This window comes from Lagopus leucura, unplaced genomic scaffold (assembly GCF_019238085.1).
Source record: "Lagopus leucura isolate 7727_CA_CO unplaced genomic scaffold, USGS_WTPT01 Super-Scaffold_100016, whole genome shotgun sequence".
NCBI lineage: Eukaryota > Metazoa > Chordata > Aves > Galliformes > Phasianidae > Lagopus > Lagopus leucura.
In genome coordinates this window covers 1400930-1426703 of record NW_024962270.1, presented here as the reverse complement: position 1 = coordinate 1426703, position 25774 = coordinate 1400930, and the positions used below count along the sequence as shown (strand labels likewise).

Below are 25774 nucleotides of genomic sequence, written 5' to 3'. Positions count from 1 at the left end.
TGCCAGCAGACACCAAGCACAGCTCCATGCAGAAGGGCAGCTCAGTACCTAACCATCCTGGTGAACTGACTTGCACTCTGCATCTCACACAGATTCGGGCTCTACCTATGCTGTGATTAAAGGGGTGGCTGCAACGTGGGCACATCATTGTCACTGACTTGCCCAGATAATGCAGCGGAAAAGCGACAGAGACACAGATTTCAGTGCGGTTTGCATGTGCACTCAGGCTGCTACAGATGACCTTGCCCTGACACCCACCATTATCTCTTTCAGGCAGACCATATGTCTAATCAGAGCCTCAGCAGGCACTGTTTGACTGTTGCATTACAGCTCTGAGCCTCCCAGAGGGATAACCTCAAAGCTGTGCGCTCCTCCCCCAGATGGTTCAAACCCCGGATGCTCAGCTCTGGTATGTTTTTGAAAAGCCCACAGGTGTGAAAGCTTTTCTGTGGTGCACACACACAGCTTTGGAAGTCCCAGCCAAAGGGCTCCAACAGCACTGTTTCATGCAAGAAATACTTTCAGATTGTTGGCTGATTCATAAGTTGCCCTTACCGGCTTGTGAAAATCTGATTCAGAGGAAAGAGAAAGCAATCTGGAGTATTATCTAGCTTTCACTGTTAGTCATGTTAGCAAATGCCCAAGTGTCACATCATGGCTACTTCATTAGTTGGATACAAGCTAATTGACTGGAGACTGAATATTTTATCTAATTTGACATTAGAGGACTCAGTCATCCAAGTTGGACCCCTGTACTGCTCCACAGCACATGCAAGTATCTAACTTGCATGCAAAAAGAAAAGGAACAAATATAAAGACAGCGAAAGTAAGCAGGAGTAAGTAAAATTTCTCCAGGCTTGGAGAAATTGGACAGTGTGTCATGTTTTAATGTTTTCCCCAAGGCACTTGCTTAACTTGCAACTCCTGGCAATCTCATGGGTTCTTTGCTCGAGCACAAACACCTGAGGATATTTTAAAAACAAAACCTCAACTGGCAGGTCCTAGTCACAGTAACACAGAGGAGGAAAGATGAGCTGCTCCTACAGCTTTTCAGTTTCACCACTGCAAACACAAAGGTGAATGTTAACCAAGGAAGAGCACTCTTGTGTTAACACGCTGCTAACAAGCAGAGGAGAGGCACCATAGTTGTGTGCTTTTCTCTATCCCAGCCATTTCTAGCAGTGCACTTTGTTAAACTATGCCAGTCAAGTAGCCAAAGTGATGTAAGAGGTCAGCAGCTGGCACAGAGGAAGCTCAGTGTCTCAGAGAGACATACCAGAGTAAAGGAAAACTGAGAGTTATTGCTGCTTCTGCTACCTGGGAGCAAAGATAACCACTCTAGGGTTTGCATGGCTGCACCTGGGGGCAGACATTCCTTCACCTCCACCAAAACAAATCCACAGAGCTTTCACGTGAGGAATTCCAAACCTCACTTTCCTCTGTGGTACTTGGCCAGGCTACTTGCACCCAGAGCTGGCAATCTGTACTGTATTTATCAAGCACAACTATGACCCAGAGAGCATAAAGTTCTGTCTGTAGAAACCTCAGGAGACCGTTGAGGTGTGCCCTGCACTCAACACAGTGGTTGCATGGCTGCAGCCATCCAGATTTGCACGATACCTCAGTTTAGGCACTTGCAAACCTCGTTTGCCATGCAGAGAACAACACCAGGAGAGGAGGAGGTGTGGTGTGACAGTGAGAACAGGCTGGGTGTGCATGATGCCACTGTATAAGCATGGTATGCATTGAGGATTGGCGCAGACTCAAGACTTTTGCTGGCTGTGTTCAGCCCAGGCTTGAGCACAGCCCTAAACTTGTTCAAACTGAAAGCAGAAAGCCACAGAGAGAGCTGACAGCAGAGCAGTGAATGCAGTCTGTTCTCCCGTACTGCCGTTTGCTGTGACTCTGGCTGATGGGACACCCTTCTGATGCTGACAGTATGAAAGATTAGACTTGCACAATCTGTACTTACTGAAATAGGGGCAATTTCTTTTGGATATTGTTAATCCTTTGCAAACTTAAATGTAGGAAATACTATACAGACTGATTGCTGATCATTCTGGAGCTGACTAAGGTAACACTGCCAGACCAACATCTTATCTTGAGGTTAACATCAGACAGACTAAACTGGGCATACTTTCCTTGACACTAAAGAGAGTTATGTCTGCTCTGAAGCCATCGAGAAAGACAAACCATAGCTTTCTAGCCCAGTCCCTTGAGAAAAGACATACCTTGAGCTCTCTGCAGCTTGGGTTTGGAAAAGGTCATCGGTAAGTTCAGAGGAATGTAGTGCTCATGATTGCAAATGGTTTGAAGAAATTCAAACTTGTATTCAACCAGCAGCTGAGAAAACAAATAAAACCGAACAAACACAAAATATGTTTTCAGCTTGGCTTATTTGCTTCTAGTTGTGTTTCCTGCACAAAGACTGGGGAATCTAAACAGCATTCAGTGCAACTCTGTAATTAATGGCAAAAATTTCATGGTATGAAATTATCAATACAGAGCTTTGATTGATGCAGACACATACAAGCTTCTAAGAAATGTACTGCTTACCTTAGGGTCTTTAGGGCTGAATCCAGAAATGTAATCATTGATCAGGTTAAAAACAAACCCTCTGTCCATAAAGGTCAAACAGCGCTGCAGAAGACATAGTGGAACGTCACCGATCATTAAAAGAGAAAGCAATCCCCCTAAATCATCTCCATGCCACCACCCCACCAGCAGCCAGATTTGATCTTCCAGACTGCTGCTGACTTTCCAAAATTCGCTTGCTCCCATTTTTCCAACATTATTTAGACGACCTCTCTTAAATCTCAAGCAGACAACAGAAATGTGTAAAATGAGAACACGTGTATTTCATCTCAGGTTTTGAACAGTTGCTGGGCAGGACTGAAAAGCCTAGATAGCATGTAGAGTGCCACAGTCTACCAGAAAGATAAAGAGTCTTTCCTAGGAAAGAAGGAAACTCCCTGAAGTTTTTATCACCAAAGAGACGTAAGGGATGAGATAGTACAGACACGTATGTTTGTTTGCTACTTATTTCTATATAGATATAATTCTGATTAAAGCCTGGGAGAATGAAAGAAACTGCTGACCTTCAGGAAGTTGGCCAAGCTAAAATTGGCATTTCGGGATTCTTCGGGGATTTCATTGTAGCGTATGGTCACATGAGGGATGATGGCAAGCAACAGTGAGTGAAGGGCGTGCTGGTAGGAGGCTGGGAACCGCTGGGCCCTGGGCAGCTGAAAGCAAAAGTGTTGGGTGAAAAAATTCACAGGAGAGTTTGTTTGCGGTGGTTCTGTAAAGCAGCATTGAACAGATTCGTTTTTACCTTGATTTTGTTTTCCTCCAGTAAGTATATTGCCATGGACTTCGCCAGTGCTTCAAAGAAAAACCACGAGTACTGGAACAAACAAAAAATACTATTACTTTTCTCAACAGGAACGAACACGCTGTGAGGGGAAAAAGCAGTGTGGGAGGGAGAGTTTGCATTCAGATGGCATTTTGAAAGCATGGCTGTGCTCAGCAGCCAGCTCAGCGTGGGAAGGCACCTGGAAGCACACTTTGCTACCTGGGGTAGGAACAGCTCCAACCCCTTGCACCCCACAGCACCCTGCAAGGAGCCAGCAGAGTCTGGGGGGCCAGCCATGCCCAGAGGAGCAGCAGCTCAGTTTTCCTCCCCTATCTAGCTTGAAGAAAAGAGGTAAAATTGGCAAAATGGAAAGCCCTTGCTTATGGCTGGCCGTGAGACTTAACACAGTGGGCTCCCTGCAAGAATTTGTCTCTGTTGTAAGGGGAGAACTTCACGGACACAGACACAAGGAGCCGTCCTGGTAGCTTTGCTCCTGTGGTGGGGTTGGATGGGTGGAAATACTGGGCTTTGTATCAGATCCCCCTTTCTTCCCTTCCACCTCAAGCAACAAAGCATTGCCTGTACTTCACCTTGAGCAGTTTATTGATGGCGAGAAAATCTGCTGATTGCTTCAAGATGGTGGCCATGGAAAGGACCAGGATTTCATGGGTCATCTTTGCCTGTGTCACACTGGGTTTCTCAGCTCGGAAGACGTACTGGGAGGCAAGAAGGACAGTGTCAGCAGTGTGCCTGCTCCAGCACGGAGCTGCATGGAGCAGCGAGCCATGACTGACCTTTATGAAGGAGCGCAAGTAGTGGTCTAGGCCTTCCTCGTGGCACTTGGACACGATGTGCAGAAGAACCCTGGGGAGAAATGTGTTCAGCACACAACGTGAGGGCAAGTTCCTCCCACACGCAAAAGTAGACATTGTGTGTGCCCTATCCAGCTCAACCCAAAAGCCTCATCACTGGTTTTTCAGCCAGTATTTGCAGACCAAGGTCCCTCACAGCTCCTGTGGCTGCACCATTCTTGCTCAGCCTCCCCACTGAGCACTCAGTGCTGAGCATCCAAAGCCTCTTCTCTTGGTGTCACCCAGCCCCGCTGCCTTCGGTGCTCAGTGCTCCTTGCACAAGGAGGTGGAGGACTCCCTGCAGGGGACACATCCTACTCTTTATGCATGCCAGCATAAAAGCCTGCAGCTACTTACACCCATATTGCAGTGAGCACTGGGCACCTGAACAACACTCAGGGATTAGGTAAGTCAAAAACAAAAATATGCAGTTCATCTGCTCTCAGCCAGTTCTCTTTGGCTGGTGTTGCCCAACAGTAGATGCATCTTCAGAGCAGCTACCTGGAGAACAAACTCATTTTTGCCTAGTGCACATGCTGCAGATTCATCCACACTCTATACTTCATGGCATACGGAGTTTTTCCTCATCATGAGCCCTGTCCTAATAATGGTATGAGTGACTATTACAGCTGCAGCACTACATCAAATAAATAATAATTAAAAAAACTATGCAAATAAACAAAACAAAACAAAAAATCAAATAACTCAAAATCTGCTCAGAGAAGTGGGGAAAAATGTTCTATGGTTGTTATACTCTGAATCCCCAAACCCTATACTCTTCCTGATCCCCCAGATTTACTAATTCTGAAAGCTCTTTTTTACTGAACTAGGATATGTATCCTCTCCTGCTCGCAGTTACACACTTTGGATTATTTTCAAGCTGTAGTCTGGCAGTTCACTGGGGACACACAGCCCCTGGAGAACATGCCAGCCCTCTGAAGCACTCCAGGCAGCTGATGAAGGCAGCCTGGTTTCCCAAGCCAATATCAGAGATTTACATTCCAGTCCAGGTCACAGAGAACAACAAACTGTTGCACACTGTCACAGACCCCACGAGCCAAACCACAGAGTTTACAAGCCGTTTATCAGATACGGCGGCTTTTCAAATTCCACTCTGAAATCCTGGATAGGGAAACAGTTGTCATTAATGAGCTACTGACAAACTGGAAAGGATCAAGCCAAGCTTTGAAAAAATGAGTGGAGGGACACAAGGGAACTGATCAGCCAGGAGGAGTCCTCTGTCCTTAGCAGAGTGGGAGTGTGTTCCTCACAGGAGGAGTCCCCGCAGCCCATGTCACAGGACTGTGACTACAATGGGTCCTTCATCCTTGGGGACCCAGGGCTCAGTCTCTGACCTTTAGTTTCACTGGAGGGAAATGCTTTTGGCTGCACGTGACCTGGAGTTGAAGCAAGACCTCCATGGAGTGGTATGCAGCATCCCCCTCTGCACTGCCGTACGGTGGAAGTGTATGTGTTTAATGCACCCATCAGTTTACCTGCACGGGGATCACAGGTAGGACAGAAAAGTGCTCTGGCACCTCGAGCTCCACTGGGAGCAGCAGCAGGGCACAAGGCAGCACTGCCCTCTGGGGGCTGAAGGCACTGCCGAGCAGCGCTGCACAACAGCAGCAAATCCCACTGGCCTGAAACTTCTGCAATGAAGCCTCTGAGCCACAAATAAATCAATCAGTTCGTCCAATCCCTGCTCCCGGGTTTGTCCCCTCACCTCCTCGCTGTCCCCACCACTCCTTCTCAGCAGTTATCTTTAAGATCACACATTTCCCTCAGGCAGCTCCCAGACCCCACGCTGCCCTGTGCCACCTGGACGTGCCATCCCAGTGCTTTATGCACAACCACACCAACAGGCAGCAGTGGACAGCCAGCACTGCCACTTAGCACCCTGTACTGGGAAACCACCTTGCCTTGCACTGTAATTTGTGGCTTTGCATTTGTAACCAAAGACAGATGGTTTACCAGATACTCACATGGTGCAGTTGACAGCTACTTCATCTTCCTGGGTCACATTTGTAAGGACTCTAAATAGTTGCATAAGAATTACAGGTAGAAACTGAATCATTACTTGGATCTCCATGGCGTGCAAACACTAAAACAAATGTTCAAAACACAGACACTTTTAGTTCAACAGTTTGCAGATGTCAAATATTTATAGTCCACAGACATTTCTGGGGCAATACAACAGGCATTAGAAAATGCTTTGGGGTGTGGATGTCAGGCTGCCAGGGGACAGCGGGACTTGGACACCGAGCAGTGCTCACTGCCTGCTTCCAACTGATGGATCCCAGCTGCATGCCCTCAGGGAGCAGCGTGAATCACTCCTGGCAGGTATTAATCTTGCTCTCAGATGTGCCAAAGCAGCTGTGACTTAATTAGAGGTCACATGCTACAAGCTGACCCCAATAACCCAGAACTTAAGGGTGAAGTTTTGCTGCCAACTCTTCGTGCCATTTGATGGGATGAAGTCCCATTTTCCCAAATGCCTTTGCAAAGATCTGATGCCCAATAGCTTGCAGTGAGACTTTTCTCTAGAGGTCGTAGCTTACTATGGGAAGTGGGATTTAAGATCTGGTGAAGGTCAGGATCATCTGGTGCATGCAACATTCACCCGTCACATAGACCTCTTTTGCCTGAGTATCGTGATGTGAGTCCAGAAAAGATGTTGTGCTTCATTTTCAGTTTTTAAACTGCAAATCTAAATCTTAAATCTGTATGTAAATATTTAGATTACTGAAATTACTGATGTCACAGAAGTAAGAAGCTCCCACTTGTGGTCAGTATGAAAATGTCTCCCTGTCTGCAGACTGTAGTGAGGTCAAAGCAACTGCTCTTTTAGTGCTTGGCTCCCAAACCTGCCATATTTTTGCTTAGGGTATTTGTACACTATGTGAAACACACCCAATAACTCTGTGATGATAAATCCCCACCACTGGAAGTGGAGCTGTTGCTACAACAGCAATCTCAAACACAGGCAGCTTGGAAGGAAGCAAGGATGCTGAAGAGCCAAGGAACACAACCCCTTCAGAAGCCTTGCTGGGCCTCTCCAGTGCCCTTACTCATGCTGCAGTGAGTGCTGAAAAGCTGAGTCTGGGGTCACAGCCCATCTATGGTGAAGCTTCACCAAGCTACAATCTCACTGATCTTTTTCGGCCTGAAAAAAGTCCTGATTTGAATGGATTTATTCCTGAAAGAGAGGAATCGTGCTACAGCATTAGCAGTTTCAATTGGACGTAGGGCAGCAGGGGGGGGAGCATACAGGTTTGCTGGGAGGAGGCTGTGCCATGAGCACAGCTGGGTGATGCTGACTTGTTTCATCTCCTGGGAAAAGTAGCAGGAAGCAGCACACAGACAGCAGAAGGTCATGTCAGTAAGAAAAGGTAAGGATCTTGCACAACCGATCCCAGCACTGCCCAAGTGTGTGTTCCTGCAGAATAGGGCTCCAGGTATTTACTGATGATGCAGAAAAACATAAAGCTCACTGACAGGCACTGTTCACCTTCAGGTATTTAACAAGCTCTCCAGGGACTTCCTTCACACCTGCCTGAACCAGCTGGCAGTACTGGAAGAATTTGTGCAAGTGCATGTCCTGGAAGAGATGAAAAGCAAGTTCAGTGCAGTAGCTTCAGTCTTTGTCAGTCCCTGCTTTCTAGCTTACACCTGAAACTCCAGACCCACAACAGCAAGCTAGGATCACGTCCATAGCAAGCTCCCTGTCATTATCACTGGTACTTTTTGTTCCCCAGCTGCCACTCCCATCAGGACTACAGCACTGCTTCAACTCTTAATGATTGCCATTGCTTCCCCATTCTTCTCCCTCCTCCTCCCAGGCTAAAGTTAATTACTTAATCCCAAAAAGGATCTGGGAATGTATCTTGAAGAGAAGTGAAGATAACGTGCTGTAAAAATCAGCAAGACTGTAAAACAGGTTTAGATTATGCTGACAACAAGTTGCAGTGAATGTAAATGCAGCTGATCACATCCAGCACAGGACAACAAGCCCTGCCAAGGGCATTTCCCTATGGGCAGAGCAGACAGGCAGTGCCCTGGAGCATCTGCTAGGAATCTTTGCTGCACATCACATGAAGCTTAGGGAAGTCCATCACCACTGAAAGTCAGCAGAACACTTAAGGAGTAGGTTAAACAGCCTAAACTGGTTTCAAAGGGAAATGAGGAATCCGGTTTTCTTGTGAAAAGTGTCTGCTGTAGTCAGAAAACTTCTTCTTCGTATGGCAATGAACAGTCTAATGTTTGGGGGAAATCTTCCATCTCCACCAGTTATTTTCCTTTCCATGGCAGTGAAGCAGTTCATTTATTCAAATGTTTCCCTTGTCCTACCAGTTACAGAGCCACTGGCCAAGATAACACCAGCACCTCCCAGTGCTCATTCACTCACACAGCTGTCTCATCACACCCAGGCAAAGCAGAAAACCCCATCAATGAATCCCAGACCTGCTGCTAGAGAAGTATCACAGCACTGCTCTGCAAACAGCAGAGATACAGCAAATCCTTCCTCTGCTTTCGTGTTATAAGTCTACACAGATAACATGTTCAACCTACCTGGGTGTAAATGGTTGAGTCCAAGTGGATTCTGACTTTAAAGAGTGGCTTTGCTCCATCCACCCACTTTGCATCCACGCTGGACTGCTGTGAACAGACAACATTCATGCGCTTGGCTTCAGACTGTGGTTGTGTGCGGGCAGACAAGAGGTCAGAAGGTAAGTTTGAGGTGGAGCAATGGGGACCCCCAGTGACACGACTCAGCCATGGGCAGAGTTGACCACATGAGAACATGCTCACAAAACACTCTCCTGCTGTGCACCACGTGCAACAGCCCAGTCCAACCTATCACAAACTGCACCAGTTTGGAGGGCTACACTGCTGTGACGATCTTTCCAGCCACGCACAAGCAGAAACCCAGAACCTGCGGGGGCAGCAAAAGCTCAGCTTTCCTTTTCCCTTAATGTTTAAGCCTATTTATAATGTCTTCCCTACCCTTCGTGACTCTGTGTCCCCAAGACCCAGGTAGCCAGGTGGAAGGTTGGATGAAACAGGCAAATGCCGTTCCAGGGTGACAATCCGTCCATCCTTCAGCAACGGGACCCAAGCATATCCCACTGCAGAGGCAACCAATGGACAAAGTTAGCAGACACGCAGTTACTTCAAGCTCCAAAAAGAAATGTATCTCACCCTACAAAAATCCAACTCACAGTTGTGCAAGTGGCTCCTACCAGACAGGGATCAATCATGTCAGCCTTGCTAAAACATATTTTACCTGCTGACTCAGTGAACAAAATTCAGCACAACGGAGATCAGGAATGGGTTTGAGGAGCAGAAATGATGTGCAAGCCTTGAGCAAAGTGGCAAAGCTCCTTTAGTTGCCCAAAGACCAGTTGGAAGGAGAAGCATCCCAACCAGAGGGACTTCAGTCTTTGACACATGCCCAGAGTTGGCAGGAGTGGCCCCTGAGGCCCTGACCTTGGGCCAAGTGCTTGATAGTGACTTGACTGACAATTTCCCCATTCATACATGAATGTTTGGTATCAGCAGCAAAATTTGAGCTTTCCTATACACAGCTTAAACCCACAGTTTCTCTTAGGGTGCTCCCATAAAAGAAAACATAGATAGAAAAGTGTAGTCAAATATTATGCTCCAGCAGAAGTAATGTAAGGGGTGAACATACCTTGAGTTTCAATGGTGTCCTGTTTTTTCGATGTTGCCTTTGTATTAATTTCACAGCTGACATGATAGAAGGTGAAAAGCAAATGATGCTTTTGATGGAGGTGAATTGGAAGCTCAATTTTAATCTAAAATGATATCATGATAGGTAAGGCTGTGTTTTTAATCACAGAACAATATTTTACGTTCTATTTCATTTCACAAATGTTACATTTTATGCAGTTACACAAGACAGACTCCTACCATCTTAAATAACTCCCAACTACCATTTTCAGCACATTTGCACATTACTTATTAATGGTGATGTGTGACTGGAGTGCACAAAGCGTGACAGTAAAAACAGCACAGAACAAACTGGCATTAAAAATTGATAAAATCTCTGGCTCTGCTGGGTTCTTCTACTGAGGTGCAAAGAGATGGTGTTTGTTTTTTAACCTGTATTTCCCCCAGCCCTGGAAAAAGACGTATCCTGAAAAGCTGCTTGGCTTTGTAGCACCCAGGAAAGTTTACTTCCCACCATTTTGCTTTACCTCATCATAGAACTCTGGGCTCTGGTTGTGATGCAGCACAGCTGCATACGCGTTGGATGTCAGGAGCTGGCCTCCAGGTTTGCCATAGATACACTGGAAATACAAATGAGAAGCTTGATTCAGGGTTGCTGTCACCCTAAATTAGATGACCGAATGGAAACAGTGAGCATGGAAAATATTTTCCTATTGTTCTGCTCAGCCTGGCTGGCGTATGGTACAAAGCTGCAAACAAACGTCAGCCCCAGGTCACTAGAAATAAAAGGTACCCACCTTTAATGGCCTGGCATCAGCTTCATCTGAATCCCTGAACTCAATGCAGACAGCAATGTTCCTTGCCTGAATTAGAAGAAAAGAGGAGGATGAGCCACATCCACAGGTCAGCAGCATCACTGCAGAGCCCACCAAGTCACTCACCTTTGCAAACACCTTCTGGTTCTCATACTTCAGATGCAAGGGATACACATACAGGTGGTTTTTGTAGACAGTGAAGGGATAACAGTATTTTGCAACTTCTGGGACAAGCTCCTCCACTTCAACTGCAATGTTCTCACAGCTCTTCTCAAAAGGCTTTATAGGAATATAAGAAGCTGTCACACAATCTGAAAGAGAAGGAAAGGATGAGCACATGGTGCACAATCATGGGTAGCACAGCTCATGTGTCATGAAATTTGCAGGTCTGAAACTGCCATTGCTCCCAAGAACTCAGTTCCCTCCATACCACAGGGCCACACACGTGAGCAGGCAGCAAGGTATGGCTCACTCCATAAAAATAATTTGGGGGGAAATTCTCCTCTCAATCATGTAACATCTGTTGCTGCACTAGCAACACTGAGAAAAGATGGGTGCACAGGAACCACAGGGCTCTGCTCTTCTTGCCAGAGGGGACTGCAGAAGTGTCACTTTGCTGAAGCTCTGGGGAAAGTCAAAGGGCCTTTCGGACTTCCCATGTCTGGGCAGGGATGGCTGCTCTGCTCAGTACCTCCATCTTAAGACTCCAGGAATCTGACCTGTTACTGCTTTACAAAACATGCAAACACCACATGACCAAAGAAGATGGACTTCTGAAATAACAGCTTGAGACTGACTTCTCAAAGTGCACAAGTCCCACAGTGTCAGAACTTTTCCACCCTCTGCTTCCATCAAAAGAGTTTTTAACTCAAGTCATGGTGTTGGAGGAAAGGGAGAAGAAAGGAACCCTGCTAAAAAGTCTTTTAGACAGGGAAGCAGATAACGGAATCCATGACAGGATATGGGATGATCCTGTGATGTGACACTGAACACACCACAAGTGTGGAGAATCAAACTGAACACGTAATGTCATGGATCAAAAATGTTATCTGAGCTCAATGTAATAATGGCAAAAGCAGACAGGTGGCTTCCTTTAGGTTTAGGATATGACAGCTATGCAGAATGTGAGACCCTCAGGTCACACCTCTGCACTTAGACCACATCTCTCCACAGAATCCGTCAGAAAAACAAGTCAGTGGTTGTGTTGAATTACTGATTTCTTATTTCAACCCCAATATATTCTTGCTAATGAAACAGAAAAGCTCCACAAACACGCACTAACTCCCGAGGCTAGCACCATCAGCATTTATTTTCAGATCCAAGATACTTACTTGTGAAGTCCAGTGGGATGTCCTTGATGACAATATTCAGCTGGGCTGGAATGATCTGCAGCTTTGTCTTCTCTGGTCTGCAATAGGAAGAAAGGAGCGAGGTGGTGAATATTGAAAATTCAAGTGCTGAGCCCATCAGCAGGGCTTTTAGTTACCTCCTGACTATTTCAGAAATTGCTATCTCATGCTTACACCCACTGCTTAAAAATGTATGTTAGAAGGCCTGTTCAGCCTCTGCACCAGGCTTACTTCTTATACTCTGCTAGTAGCTTCAACATGTCTTCATTTGAGAGTTTGCCACTGTCTTGCTTGTACAAGGGCGAGAATTTTCCTTCAGCATCAAGAGTGCCCTGGGAGTCTTTGAACACCGGTCTGCAGAAAAGAAGAGACACGTTCCCTAAATGATGGTAAAGATGCAGGCATAGGAAAATCAAGCTTCAGAATACACATGGCAAGCTGCACACCACCAAATCCCAGGCCACTATGACAGTCATTTGGTGTTCCCATGTCATTACCGTTCCTTGTGTCAGCACCAAATGGCAATTTAGCAACAGGAAGCAGTGGCAGAGAACTGAACTTGCCTGTAGGGCATTCTTTTGACATGAGTTTTAAGGGAGTTAACACTGAAATAACAGCAATGAAATATAGTCACTATCTCCAGTTGTTCCCAAGAACATTAGTTAAAGCAGAGCCAGAGATAGAGGTGTAACTCTGCTGATTGCCTCTGCTTTTATCCCCTCCCTGGCAATGCATAGTGCCAGGGGGTAATTTCTGCACCAGTTCTCACACAGGACAGGGTGACCCAGCCACAGGGATGTTCTGCCTCGAAATCAGTAGCTGCAGGTCAGCAGGAAGGTTACAGTCTTCCCAGCACTGTTTACTATTTAATATTTTGTTTCTAATTCTAGAGAGAGTATTTCAGGCCAATCCACGTTCTGCCTGAGAAGTCAGGGCCAGATCCTGCCCTCTGTTGCTTCCACGCAGCCTCACTGACTTCAGCAGCTTGGCCCTCAGCCCACTCAGCCACATCAGCCTGATGCTGTCCCAGATCACTGACAGCAGCAGCTCCCAACCCAGAAAAAGCACAGTCCAAGGCCACTAACCTGGCAGCCCAGCCAAAGGGCATCCGGTACTGCCCCAGACGACTGCACACCTGCTTGGCCACCTTGTGGACCTTCTGGGCTGTCTGAAAAACACAAGAGAGAAGGTGAGCATGTGCCGCTGCTTCCATGCTGCAATGGGAAAAGAAAAGAGAGGGCTGCATTCACCAGGGAGGAGATGCTCTGTATTTCACAATGCACAGTGCTGCATACACACAGCATAGCATGGCCTGAGGAGCTGATAGAAAATCCCTGTCACTTCACACCATGCATATTTATTACAGCACAGGCAGCAGAATGTATGGAGAGCAGACTTTGCCAGAAAGCAGCTAAAGAGCAGCAGGAGCATCCCACGTTACAGACCACACTACTGCTCACAGCAGCACACAGTATGAGCAAGCAGACCCCCCCACAGCCCCACCTCACCTTCCCCGGGTCTGAGTTTTTCATGTATGGTTCTGCACAGTGTGTAATGCTGCCCTGCAGCACCTTTTCCACACGGGCCACCAGGAAGATCTCCGCATGCGGGTCGGTCACAGAGAAAACACCCTACAACAGACAAGACAGGGACTGTCAGCAAGTGGGATACCCTACTTGTAGCACTGATTGTCCTCTCCCAGAGAGGACACAGACCTTACTCTGGCAGCTACCATGGATGGGCCATGGGAGCTATCAAGGCTTGAGAATGGTCAGCTCCTAAAGAATTCTAGCTGGTGCCTGTGAGCCCACAGTAACAATCAGGCTGAGACTGACTGAAAAATGAAGCTACTGAACAGCCACAGCCTCACAGAGACACAAGAACAAGAGGACAAAGTCAGTTCTTCACCCGTTTTATGTAGCGCAGGCAGGACTCAGGGATCCCATGCACGAGGCTCTCGCCTGGCGAACGCCCCTTCACATCCTCCACCTTGGAAGCCGATGTATCCAGCAGCATGTCACGGACAGATGGAGGGTTCAGGTCCACGTGGAAGTCTGCAGAAATCTTGCAGTTATTTTTCAGGTCAAACAATGCCAAGCTGAGGAAAAAGGGCTCAACCTGCAAATGGAATCCATGTGTCAAAAAGTGCATGGTACCAACTCAAGGTTATTCACATGCATTGCCTTCCCCACCAGCCAGGCCTCCTGTATCTGTTTGTTCCGTTAGTTTTGTCTATCAGAATTTTCCTGGGTTCTTACAATTCACGCTTATTTGCTTTATAAATTCATAAGTCCACTTTTCCCATTCATTATCTTCTGTTTTGATCTAATCAATTTTAAAAAAGGTTTTCATTAAAAAAAGGGAGGGAGTTTTCTATAAATGATAAACTACAAGTTTGGAGAAAAAAATGATCCAAATTACTCAGTTAGAGCTGTTTAACCCTGGTAATGGGACAGAAAGCAGCTTAAGAATGTTTATGTTCACTTGCTGAAGAATACCTCTTATTGCCTGAAGTCCATCAGCTCTGGGTGGCCCATCTGTAGATACAGAACATTCCCTTGCTGCTACACACGGGGGGCACAGAAGCAAAGTAGGTGCAAACCACCTCCCAGCCAGGAGAGCCAGCACAAGGCTGGAAATTCTATGTGCAAAATCTGCATGTGGGGAGCTGCTCTACAGCTGAAAGCTGTCTTGCACCAAGCTCAGCTTGTTTTGTAGCTATTGACCTTGACAGCACATTGCAAGTGGCAACAATACAACGTGTTTTTAGTTCAATGATCACAGAAGGTGTTGTCCACATAAAGATAAAAGTGAAGGCTTGAAGAGAGGCTGTAGCACATCTGAGATGTTACAGCATAAGTTGGAGGCCTCAGTACTAAAATTACCTCAGTACTAAAAACATGCTGATTAAGTCCAGCACTGGGCTGATAATATCAATCAAATAATATCAATCTGTTATCAGTAATGCATTCATCTGCTGGAAGGGACTGAAGAACAAGTTTGGTGTGTTGGCTGATCCCACCAGGACTGTGATACCATCAGCACAGACTGGTCAGCTCATGCTGCTGCCTCCCAGCCCTGCAATGCTATCTGCTGCTCTGGGCATCCTTGTGTCAAGGGCAGACTCCGATGCAGGACATGGTAACAGGGAGAATGTCTTGGGAGAAAAGACTGGGAGAGAGTCGTTTGTTCAAGTCTGGCAGACCAAAGCCGGAGGAGAGATGTAATTGCTAGCTACAATTTTCTGAGTTGCTGGCTAAGATACAAGGAAAAGCTTTTTAGGCTAAGGCACAGCTTTGGCACAGTAACAAATGCATATAATAAAGTGAGTGTGAATACTGTTGGTCTGGGAGACAGGAGCTTTCAGAACAGGGAAATCCCTTGCCATTGGAGGAAATGAAATAAAACACAGCAATGGGTGCCTTGGAGATGGAGCTTAATCATTTACCAACAGGACTTTCATGGGGATCCAGAATATTGCAAACGCACTCCCCCCCCGTTCCCTGTGCACCTGAACTTCCTAGTATTCCCAGTTCCTGGCAGACCAAGATATATTAGGGCAACTCCATCCCAAGACATATTCTGGAACACCAGAAAACCAAGGCAGGCAAACCCTGCAAAGACCCTGGGCCAGCAGACAGCACCTGCCCAGGCCCCACCTGCCATTCTCATGCCAGAATGGGACTCCTTTATCCATCCAGATCAACCTGCCATAGGTTTTTGTTGCCAGTAGACAAAGCAGGAAATGCCAGAGCTCTCCTTACGTTGGTGGGTCCTCCCTCTGACTGGTCGCTGAGCTGAGCAAGGAGGTTGAGGGACAAATCTTGGCAGCAGACCACAAAGCGCCTGCTGCTCTTCTCCTCGAATGGCTTCACGTCCGGCTCCATCCCTGAGAAGTCGAGCCTCTAGACAGCAAACAAACAAATCTGGTCTCATTAAAAAAGAAAACATACCCCCCAAAAAATGTTAAGGGGTCACATTACAGCCAGTACGACCTTGACCATTTTTGTTTAAGTGGTGCAAAAAGGACAAGATGTTCACAGATGAGTGCCATTTTGTGATGTTACACAAATGTGTTCAAGACATGAATTCATGGGGATGTATCAATTTTTAGCTATCTGGTTTGTAGAGCACAGAAAACTAAACCTCAGAATGATTTCAGTTCCTTCCTGCTTTGCTGTAACCTTGGGGATCTTCCCAAAACACCATTTAGAGCTTTGGGAAGAAAGTGGAGTATAAGCTGTTGTTACCCTCGGAAAAGTATCTTCCACTTTGAAGATTTGACTAGTTTAAGACATGGTCCCTGTGCCTGAAATAGAAAGAAGGCACATGCTTTTGGGATCACGAACATCTTGAACTGAAGGCATTTCTAGATGCATGGCAGTAAGTGGTATGGTTAGCAACAACAAGGGCTGCCCGCAGAGCTGGTTGGGAAATCCAAACAGCTTTGGTTATCATCACATCCTTCCTAACCCAGCACACACATGGCCAGTTATTTCCTCAGTGCCTACCCTTCTCAGAGAGCAGGCACATATGTGACCAAAATACCATCAGCCAAGGGAAGGCTCATAACCTTCACCACTCCCACTGTCCTGGGCACCAGGGCCACAGTTACCAACCCCCCCTAAACATCAGCACATCTCTCAGTGATGATCTGGCACGGTTCTATTTGCTTTTTTCTCCCTCAATTTCTGCAAAACCTGCTTGCAAAAGTTGAGATCTCACAATCAAGTAATTTGTGCAAAACAGGGTGTAACTGTTCATCTGATTCTGAGAAACTCTTCCCACTGCTTTCTCCATTTCCCTTCTATGAGGAAAATGCACTGCAGGTGTACGTTCCTTCTCCCAGTTTCCTTAGCAGCAGGCACACAAGCATGTACACACTGCACTGACTGGGGAGGTGATTTTGGATGTCCAGTCTAAGAGCAGATCTGACCGACCCACACCACGATGTGGAGCTCTGTGTGCTTAAGGAGGGCAGAAAATCTAGCCAAAATTTAAAAAAAAAAAAGTTCTGTGTGCTGCATTGAATGATATTTTCATTTTATTATTTGATTCAGTCATAGGAAACTTCTTCAAGCTTCTCTAGAAAAACAAACAAACAAACAAACAAAAAACCCACACCTAAATCTCTCCTGGATGCCTCAGGACTATCTGTCAAATACTTTAAAGAGGTGCCAGGAAAAAAGCTCATTTAGTACCATTAAACTTTTTAAAACCTAATTACACTTCCTTGTTAAACCAGGATGTTTTTCTTCACAGGTGTGAACAAGTAAAAAAAAAAAACGTTCCAGAAAGGGAACCAGAAACTAAGAGAGGAGTTGGAACAATTCTCTGCAATTGTGTTAACAATTGCAGCTCATTCCACTGAAATCCCACAGCTGGGTCTTGGCAGAGAGCTCAGCAGAGAGGTTAAAGCTGAGCAGAAAACAAACCATATAGTGTCCAATCCCCTACTTTGGGCATTAGAACAGTGTGTGGAGTTTCTTCTGCTTGTACCTCCCCACATGTGAAAACTCTGCAGTTCACCTCTAGCGTTACTGTTCGTTCCTCCAGATGTGCTGAGGCGATGCAGCACTGCAACTCTCTTTGCAATCCCACTTCTGCTGCTTCTGCCCCACTGTGGGATCCTCCCAGAGGCCCAAATGATGAGTTTGAGATGCAGAAACAACACCATGCATGACAGAAGCCAGAAAAGCTGGAGGGAGGCCACGTGGGGGGCTACTGCAAATGCTCCTTTTATTTGAGCTATCAGGTGAGCACTGGTTTGTTCAGACCTCATTGACAGGGAGGTAGGCTGAACTCTTAGTCTCCAACCTGCCAAAAAACATGCTGTATCTGCGGGCAAATGCTGTGGTTGTTTAAGGAAATAGGAGAGTCACGATACCAAGGGAGCAAAACCTCACATTTGCCAACAGGGGAATGTTTACCTGGACTTCTGGGTCAAAAGAAAAGAGGTTTTGTCTTCCATCATTTCTGCTCAGTTTGTTCAGCTGATCTGTTTCTCTTCCATACTAGGACAAAGAAAAGCATTGATATTACTGCCTGGCCTCACATCCATTCAATGAAAGAATGGGAGAAAATAAATATTTTTCAGGTATCCTCTGTGGTGGTGCAAGGCTTCCCAGCTGCATCTACCAACACCACTCAGAGTAAGGCAACGCGGCTCTGCTAACTGAGAAAGCAGACAGAAGTAGGCAGCTGCACTCTGGATCATGTAGGAGATAGAAGTGGTGGAGAGAGCTAGAGATGGGGCTGGGAGAGCAATCCCTGCAAACACAATACCTTCATCAGCTCTGGATGCATGCTTCTCTCCAAGCTTTCCAGGATGTTTTCTGATTTTCCCTGCGTGCTTGATTCATCATCTGCAAGGACACGAAAAGCAGATGTTCAAAACAACTGCAAGAGCACCATTCTATTTTCCTCTGCCAGAAAGCATCCTAAAATATTTGCTTACAATAGCACAAGAATAGTTTATGGATAATTTATAGAGACTTTTCCACTTGGATGTAAGATTTTTCCATACGTTACTAATAGCAGAATGTACTATTAACAGCCTGCTAGATTTTTCCAAAGCAGGACTTCAGCCCAACTTTCCAGGGGTCTTGAAACGTTGCCATGGATTTCCCATCCAGAGGAAGGGTCATGTTTCTCTCCACTTTTATCCTTCAGAATATTGTCTGCATTACACTAAGCCATTTGGCATAGCATCCTTTGTCAGCCACAACACTTGCAATTAATCCAGAAAGAAAAATGGATGCTTCTGCAGGCACCCTGCTTGCTTCCTGCTAGAGAAGGTTGAAGGCTGATTTATGAACTGACCTTGTGCAGCTTCCACAGTATCTTTCTTCTCTTGCACCGAACTCTCACTATTGCTCTGAATGATCTTTCTCAGAGTCACCAGCCACTCTTCCATCTCCTGCTCTGTTTCAGCTGCAAGGTAGTGGCTGTACTTATCTATCGTCTTGAGTTCAAATGCATAGCGGCGCATCTTGGGACACTGAACAAAGAAGAAAGGGCAAGTTTTGTGTTATGCCTCCCTCAATAAATCAGCACAGTATTTTCTGCAAAGCTCCTCTCTGAAAAAGCGACCTGAACTGAAATGCTATGGCAGGGAAGAAGAATCACCTCACCACACAAGGACCCTCCTCAGTACCTCTGCTGCAGTAATCAGTGAGGGCTGTATGGTTGCAATCATGTGCAATACAGCTCCACTGCTGCCAGTCACTCCGAGAGTGGAATTAAGCCAGAATGAACCACAGACATTGCACTGAGGAACAGCAGCAGGCTCCCTCTTATGTCATCAGACCTTTAATATTTACCCAGAGAAGCCAGGAGTTGGATTTGTCCAACACAATAAGTAATGTGGCACATTTAGAGGAATCTATCTTAGAGGAAAGCGGTTCAATATCATTTTCTGATCTCTGTCTTTAAACAGCTCTTCCAAATGAGAAACCCAGGCAAATCTGATGCAACTTGGGCAGTACATCCTGTACACCACCAAGACATCTTCGCTTCTGCGTTTGCTGTGTTCAGAAAGATAAATGGAAACGGCTCTGACTCATCTGTGCTGAAGCAAACGGCCAAAGTAATTCAAGCTGCCGTGTGCCGGCTCTGCCACACTTGGTGCTTGGAGCTTCAGCTCTGACAGGAACAGCAGAAGGCACAGCAGTGATGCACTGCTACACTTGGCTCTCAACCCAAGTTGAAGCCCAATAAAAATACCTTCTTCTATAACCTTACAGGCACTTTGGGAGTGGTACACCCGAAGGGCTGCACATTTGGGTTAGTTGGTAAGCCCTTTCTTTCACCTCTCAGTGTCACAGAGTGAACATTTCCATCTCTGAGCTTGCAAAGCATCAGCCCAAGTACAGGCACACCTACCTGGACCACATCATTACAAGCATCCAGGAAAATGCAGCCTTTGGATTCTTTTGAAATTTTCTCATCTTTGTAGGAATTAAGAATGTAGGAGCCATCCGTGAGTTGTGACAGGTAAAAATATCTCCTCTTGAATACCTGCAAAAGTATAACATCTCACTCATGGAAGTACTCACTCTGCTGGATATCCCAAGCAACAGTCTCAGTTTCTGCCCTCCTGCTATTGAGAAAATATTGTTAACAAGAAGCACTGATGACCCTTGAGCATTGTAGATGCACCCCTCTGAGAATTACTTGGTTTTGTAATGAGAGACTTTGTCATCTGCTTTAATTTTAATGTCTTTGTTGTTATTATGAGTTTGTCCATCCAAAGCAAAGCCCCAGGGCTTCTAGCTCATCTCTCAGCTGGCTTCAGCCTCAGTTTGTGCAGCAGATTCATCCTGCCCTCCAGCACGTATTTCTAGAGGTGTTTTTTTTTTTATAAAGACCTCAGAATTACAAAGTAAGCCTCCAGAAGACTTCAGAATAGACACGTGGAAATTCCTAGCCCTCAAATGCAAGCCAAAGAATACTGCAATCCATGCAAGTGCTCGTGGTTTCATTTACTGTGGTTTTGTGTGGCCATTTTTTTCTAACACGTCTGTTTTCATGAACTGGCTTTGGCTTAGTGTGTTCAGTTCCCACCTCAAATGCAGTAAGTTTGAGAGAGATACCTGCATGTTTGAGTTATGGTTATGAAGACTGAATTAATTCATTAGCCAGCACACTCTCCAGCTTTCTCTCAGAACACCTTCCTTCACACTTGTCAGCCCATAGGCACTGGACTATAATTCAGGAGAGCATTCTGGCAGCAGTTAAGACAGCACCATATGCTGGCAGGTGTGTGAGGCACGGGGTGCATCTCACAGTGGCTGGATATCACTCTTAGCAGAACCATGAAGCACCCCAGGGTGAAGCAGCATTGCAAAGCTCTAAGTGTTCCCACTGTTCTGAATACATGGAATAGCTACAAAAGAACATTTGTCACCCCAGACGGGAGACTACCAGTAATTCTGTGCCTCCATCACTGCTGACACAATCACATGTTCAATAAAACCACTTGCTCGCTTGCACAGAACTGTGCCTAACCCTGCTCAATGATATCCTCTGGCATCATTTAGATAAGTAGCTTGCTGCAGGAACTGTAATTACCAAAAAGCAAGGAACCTCATTGCAGCCATCCCTCAGCTGCACAGCTGAGGATAACTACGCAGTATTCTCTCTGCGCTGTAAGAAGGCAGCTGCATGGTGGAACATCGGACAGGCTTCTTGCCATGGCAAAAACCTGTAGTGGAACTATTAAAAATTTCCACTGCAAAACCTAAGCAATGTCAGGCCAGATTGTGTGCAAGGGAAAACAAGAGACAAGGCAGCTGTTGCTTCGAGGTCAGTAATGCTCTGTCTCCTCAGTGACATCATCCCTGCTTTTAGAGCAAAGGCTTGTCATTTCAATTTAAAGCTGCTCTCTGTACATACTTCCTACCAGTAAGGAAACTATCAATTTAGAGAGTCTTCTTTGCAGGGCAGCTGTTTGTTATTTAAATTGCCTTCCTCTTCCTAGCCTCTACTGCTCATTTTGAAAACAATCTTGGTTTACTTGCGAACACTTTGACCTCTTGCTCAGCTTGCCTGTTGTGATTTGAAGTGCACTGGGCTTAAATTCTGGGAAGGGAAGAACCAAAAGCTGTTTCCAGATTGCATTTTCCAACCCATCTTGGGATGCCCTGTAAGAGAGGTGGACGCACCCAAACCTGAAAGCATCCCTGCACTCCCACTGCCTTCAGAGATAGGATCTGAACTTAACAGAGGTTGTGTCTTGTTCACAATTAACCTAACACAGGAGAAGGCTCACCCTCATAGTAACAGTGATTGTGCTGTTGACATTTGCTTTGTGCAACCAGCCTTGCTTTATCACACCGCCCTTCTGGGAGCACAGAGATGAGGAATCCTGAAAGAGAGCAAAAGACCAGAAAAAGAGCAGGTCAGCTTAACTGCCTCCCATGTAAAATCCCCCTGGGACACAAGGGTCTGTCTGCACTGGAAAGCAATACTGTTAACCACAGCAGGATAGTTAACCCCATAGTGTAGAATGCACACTTAACATGTACAGTGTTATCCCAAGAAAATTCTGAGTCATCTCTTTCCAACAAAGAAACAAGCTGGTTTGGGTCACCTTTCAAAGGAAAAAATACATCTATGCTGACAGAGCTGCACAGGGGTTTTGCAATGAGGAAATGCATGTTGGTTCTTAGGCAGTATTTCAAAAAGCTGGGGAAGTAGGACATTTTCTAGATGGTCTCTTAGGACAGTTGCAAAATGCAGCACTTCGGATTCACTTCATCATTTCCTTTTTGCATAAATGAACTTACCATTTTAAATTGAGGCAAAAGAACATCAAACCCAAATAGCTGAAATGTGACTGACTTGTTTCACGTTTATCAAACCGGAAGGTTTCAAGTGACCCAGCTGCACTGTTCTTGGCACATTGGCTGGGATTTCTACCTTTGGTCCTGCCTTGTGCTCCCAGAAAGGGAGAGCAGCCCTCCACCCATACCTGGCAATGACCTCCACTAGGGACAGAAGGAAACTTGCCCTGTCCCTTCCAATGACTCAGCAGCAGAGGTCAACCTGGACTATTTGCCCATGAGCTATCAAGGCACTGCTTTTTATCATCTCCTGCATCCAAAACAGCAGCTTTTCAACTCTTTTCTTGCCAGACTTCCAATTCAAAAATGTTTATAATGCTTTATTTCCCTGGGTACAACAACCCACAGTTTCTCCTTCAAAAAGTTTCAACTTTTTTTCATCCAGAGAATCAAGAGAATTCTTTCACATGAATTTCCATTGCATATCCTCATGTAAATGTTCTGTCAGGAAACTATAACAGAAGCCTTTAGATACGGCCAAGCCAAAAGACATAAATGCCAAAATATCTGCCAAGGTACTTGGAATACTCTTCCATTACCAACAATGGTAACTGCATTTGTATGTGTATCTGGGACACTGATCAGAAGAAAGCAAGCTCTCCACCACGTTTGGATAGCATATCCTTGTCTCTTTACTTGTTCAGAGGCATGCTGATAAGATACCACTCAGCTCTGTCTCCAGCCTAAAGCATTAAGGAGGTAACGGAGCAAGTGAACAACATACTACCAACACAGCCAAAAAATCAAAGCTAGATTTGACAATACATTTCCATCTAGGAAAAAGCTGTCTCAGTCCAGACAAGAACTGTGCTGGGACATACAAAACAATTACTAAAAGCACGCTGAAGTAACTCTTCAGAACTACAGCACTGCAAGAAAGAAACTTCCCTGTTCCTGTCTGCTCCTCAGCAGCATCTCAGTGCCATGCAGATTTTAACAGCTGGACTAAACTCCTTACACTGTAATCCAAGAATTCTTAATGCCAAGTGTGTGAATTAAACTTCCCATAGGAAAGCGCTACCCTCCTTCTGCAGAAAATGTGATAAACACAGTAAGTAAGAACTGCAGATTATGAGGCAGAGCACAAACCTTTTGAAGTAGAGGATCCTGATATAGTTGTATCTACGTGCATCATGTGGCTGGAAACCAAACTGTCTGCTTTAAATTACGGCCATGAAGAATTTTACTTAGTTTGTCAGTTGGCTTCTTTTTTTTTTTTCTTTCTCTCTTTCATTGCTGCACTGAATCAAGTAGAAAAGCCATGAAAAACTGGATGGCTCATCTTCCATCTAATTTAGGAGACTCTTGGTTCCGGCAGATTATCTTGTCCCACGTTCAATTAGATCAATGTCTCAGTTCTGGCCCCATGTCTGTAGTATGAAGCACCTCACCAGAAAACCACTGCTGGGAAGTGAATTCTGACTTTGCCTTGTGAAATCAACCTTTTAACAGATCTTAGAGTGGAATATGTAAAACATTTTCTCCTTACCTCATCTTTTTCAAAGTCTTCATCGATTTCAAACACGTGGCTTGGAATCTTGTCTGGCCTGAAGGATTTGCTGAAATCACAACACATTTGAATTGTTAATGACTGGGGAACACAGATCCTCTAGGGCTTTCCCATGCCAGTTACACTAGCAAGTTCTGCAGAAGATGCTAGGAGACTTCCACCCCTTAGAGCTGGGGAGAGCCAACTTCTGAGCACACCTTATGGAAGCCAAGTGCAGAGACCACTCAAATACCTTTCTGTTTTATCTGTTTGTCTCTCAGAGCTTTTGCTGACTTGCATTTATGCAGCACAGGGATGCAGGAGGCCCATCTGCCTTCACTGAAAGAGAAGCCAGATCAGGCTGCAAGATTATTCGCAAATTTTAATATGATTTGATCAGTGCTGTTGCTCCATTGCTGCCTCACTTCTCTGCAGGCTCTTCAGAACAGACCTACTTTGACTGTTTCTCCTAAGCCTGATCAAACCACGGCCCTGTGAACACACATTAGTATTCCAAGGGAGTGTGACACTTACCATGGCAACATCCGAAAGTCTCCTGAGTATTCCTCATATTTGTAGTTTACCACGTGCCAGTCAGAGCTGTAGGTTTTAATGCACTGGAAGGAAAACAATAGAGCTCTTTGAGATTTACAGCAAGCAGAACAAAACCATGCACAAGTCCAAAAGTTTACAGGCTGCTGGGTGAGGTAAGCAGGCACAGAACTTCATAGGAAACTTCTCAGTATGGAGACAAAAATCACACAGCATCTGGCTAGACACAGCTACTGATTTTGAATCTACAGAGCTCCAAGACTTTAAAAAAGGAGCAGTGATTTGGGAGGGGATTGCTTCTCAAGAAAGATTTCATGCCCTCAGAACTGCAGTGCCTCTCATTCAATGCTGACCATCACTTAGCATTTATTTCCACTGCCCTTGGAGGGGAATGGTCCCAGAGAGCAGCATTTTGCAGAACAAACCTGCAGCACTCAGGATGCAGCGAGGGAAGCTGTGCAGCCCAGCCCTGCTGCTCATCTGCACCTTGCAGCTCAAGCCACACACATTGCCTGAGTACAAAACCTGATGGGAAGGAGCAAAGCACAAGATGCACAGGTGGGAACTAGCTAGTGCAAACACCCTGCCAGCAAGCAGCTCTTCCCATGCAGGAAAAGACAATCTGCAACTTGCAGACAGCAGCTACAGCAGAACATCTTGCCTAAGGGAGAAGGTGCTGTGGGCAGGAACTGTGTGGACTTTTGCCCCTACCTCTTTGACAAAGAGGCTCTGAGCTTTCTTGAGAGCATCTTCTGGCACTGTAGACTGGACAGTTCTTCTCTGCCGACTGATGACTGAGAGCTGCAGGGAAAAGGGAAAAATGGTTTCATTGCAAACTGGGTCTCCAGGGTTTGAAGCTTGTTTTGAGTAAACGCAGTGGGCCCAAATCACCAGGGGGTCTTTTCACTTTTATGTGTCAGTAACACAGCCAAAATCAACATGTGGCCAAGAGTGGAAATTTTCCAAGGTAAGCAGGAGATGAATGAGTCTCAAAGAGAAAAAACAGCCAGCATAAACTCACAGACACATCTTCGATCGGAAATATCAGCAGGTCCCGGAGGGGATCGCTGTAGATCTGAACTTTGCGTTGGAGGATCACGTTCTCATAGTCCAAGGGTTCAACCACTTTGGTTTTTTCCTGCAGGAAAAATAAAAGACAGTAACAATTACATATATATATAAAATAACCAATAACTAATGTCTTCTACATAATTTAGTCAGATGTCTTCAAACCACGTTACCAGTGGATTGCCCATTAACTCAACAATTGGATTCATGCACGATGCAAGGAAGCACTGGCATGCATGCTTTGCAGTGATGGAA

The 25774-nt window shown here is 45.7% G+C and overlaps 1 protein-coding gene across 2 annotated transcripts in view; it reads right to left on the bottom strand.

The window, feature by feature from the left end:
* Window positions 1-25774, bottom strand: part of DOCK11 (dedicator of cytokinesis 11) — a 69990-nt gene that overhangs the window by 29567 nt on the left and 14649 nt on the right. For both annotated transcript variants that reach the window (XM_042876447.1, XM_042876448.1), the window contains exons 2-30: window positions 25473-25589; window positions 25163-25252; window positions 24434-24516; window positions 23900-23969; window positions 21837-21932; window positions 19949-20083; window positions 18887-19064; window positions 18350-18429; window positions 17995-18078; window positions 15829-15969; window positions 13973-14182; window positions 13573-13695; window positions 13150-13232; window positions 12296-12418; window positions 12047-12123; window positions 10842-11026; window positions 10698-10763; window positions 10428-10520; window positions 9902-10025; window positions 9214-9335; window positions 8779-8865; window positions 7718-7807; window positions 6192-6310; window positions 4150-4219; window positions 3946-4071; window positions 3335-3406; window positions 3099-3245; window positions 2557-2640; window positions 2232-2343 (exon numbers count right to left, since the gene is read on the bottom strand). In XM_042876447.1, the coding sequence (XP_042732381.1) occupies window positions 2232-2343; window positions 2557-2640; window positions 3099-3245; window positions 3335-3406; window positions 3946-4071; window positions 4150-4219; window positions 6192-6310; window positions 7718-7807; window positions 8779-8865; window positions 9214-9335; window positions 9902-10025; window positions 10428-10520; window positions 10698-10763; window positions 10842-11026; window positions 12047-12123; window positions 12296-12418; window positions 13150-13232; window positions 13573-13695; window positions 13973-14182; window positions 15829-15969; window positions 17995-18078; window positions 18350-18429; window positions 18887-19064; window positions 19949-20083; window positions 21837-21932; window positions 23900-23969; window positions 24434-24516; window positions 25163-25252; window positions 25473-25589 (3187 nt within the window). The remainder of the gene's footprint in view (window positions 1-2231; window positions 2344-2556; window positions 2641-3098; window positions 3246-3334; window positions 3407-3945; window positions 4072-4149; window positions 4220-6191; window positions 6311-7717; window positions 7808-8778; window positions 8866-9213; window positions 9336-9901; window positions 10026-10427; window positions 10521-10697; window positions 10764-10841; window positions 11027-12046; window positions 12124-12295; window positions 12419-13149; window positions 13233-13572; window positions 13696-13972; window positions 14183-15828; window positions 15970-17994; window positions 18079-18349; window positions 18430-18886; window positions 19065-19948; window positions 20084-21836; window positions 21933-23899; window positions 23970-24433; window positions 24517-25162; window positions 25253-25472; window positions 25590-25774) is intronic.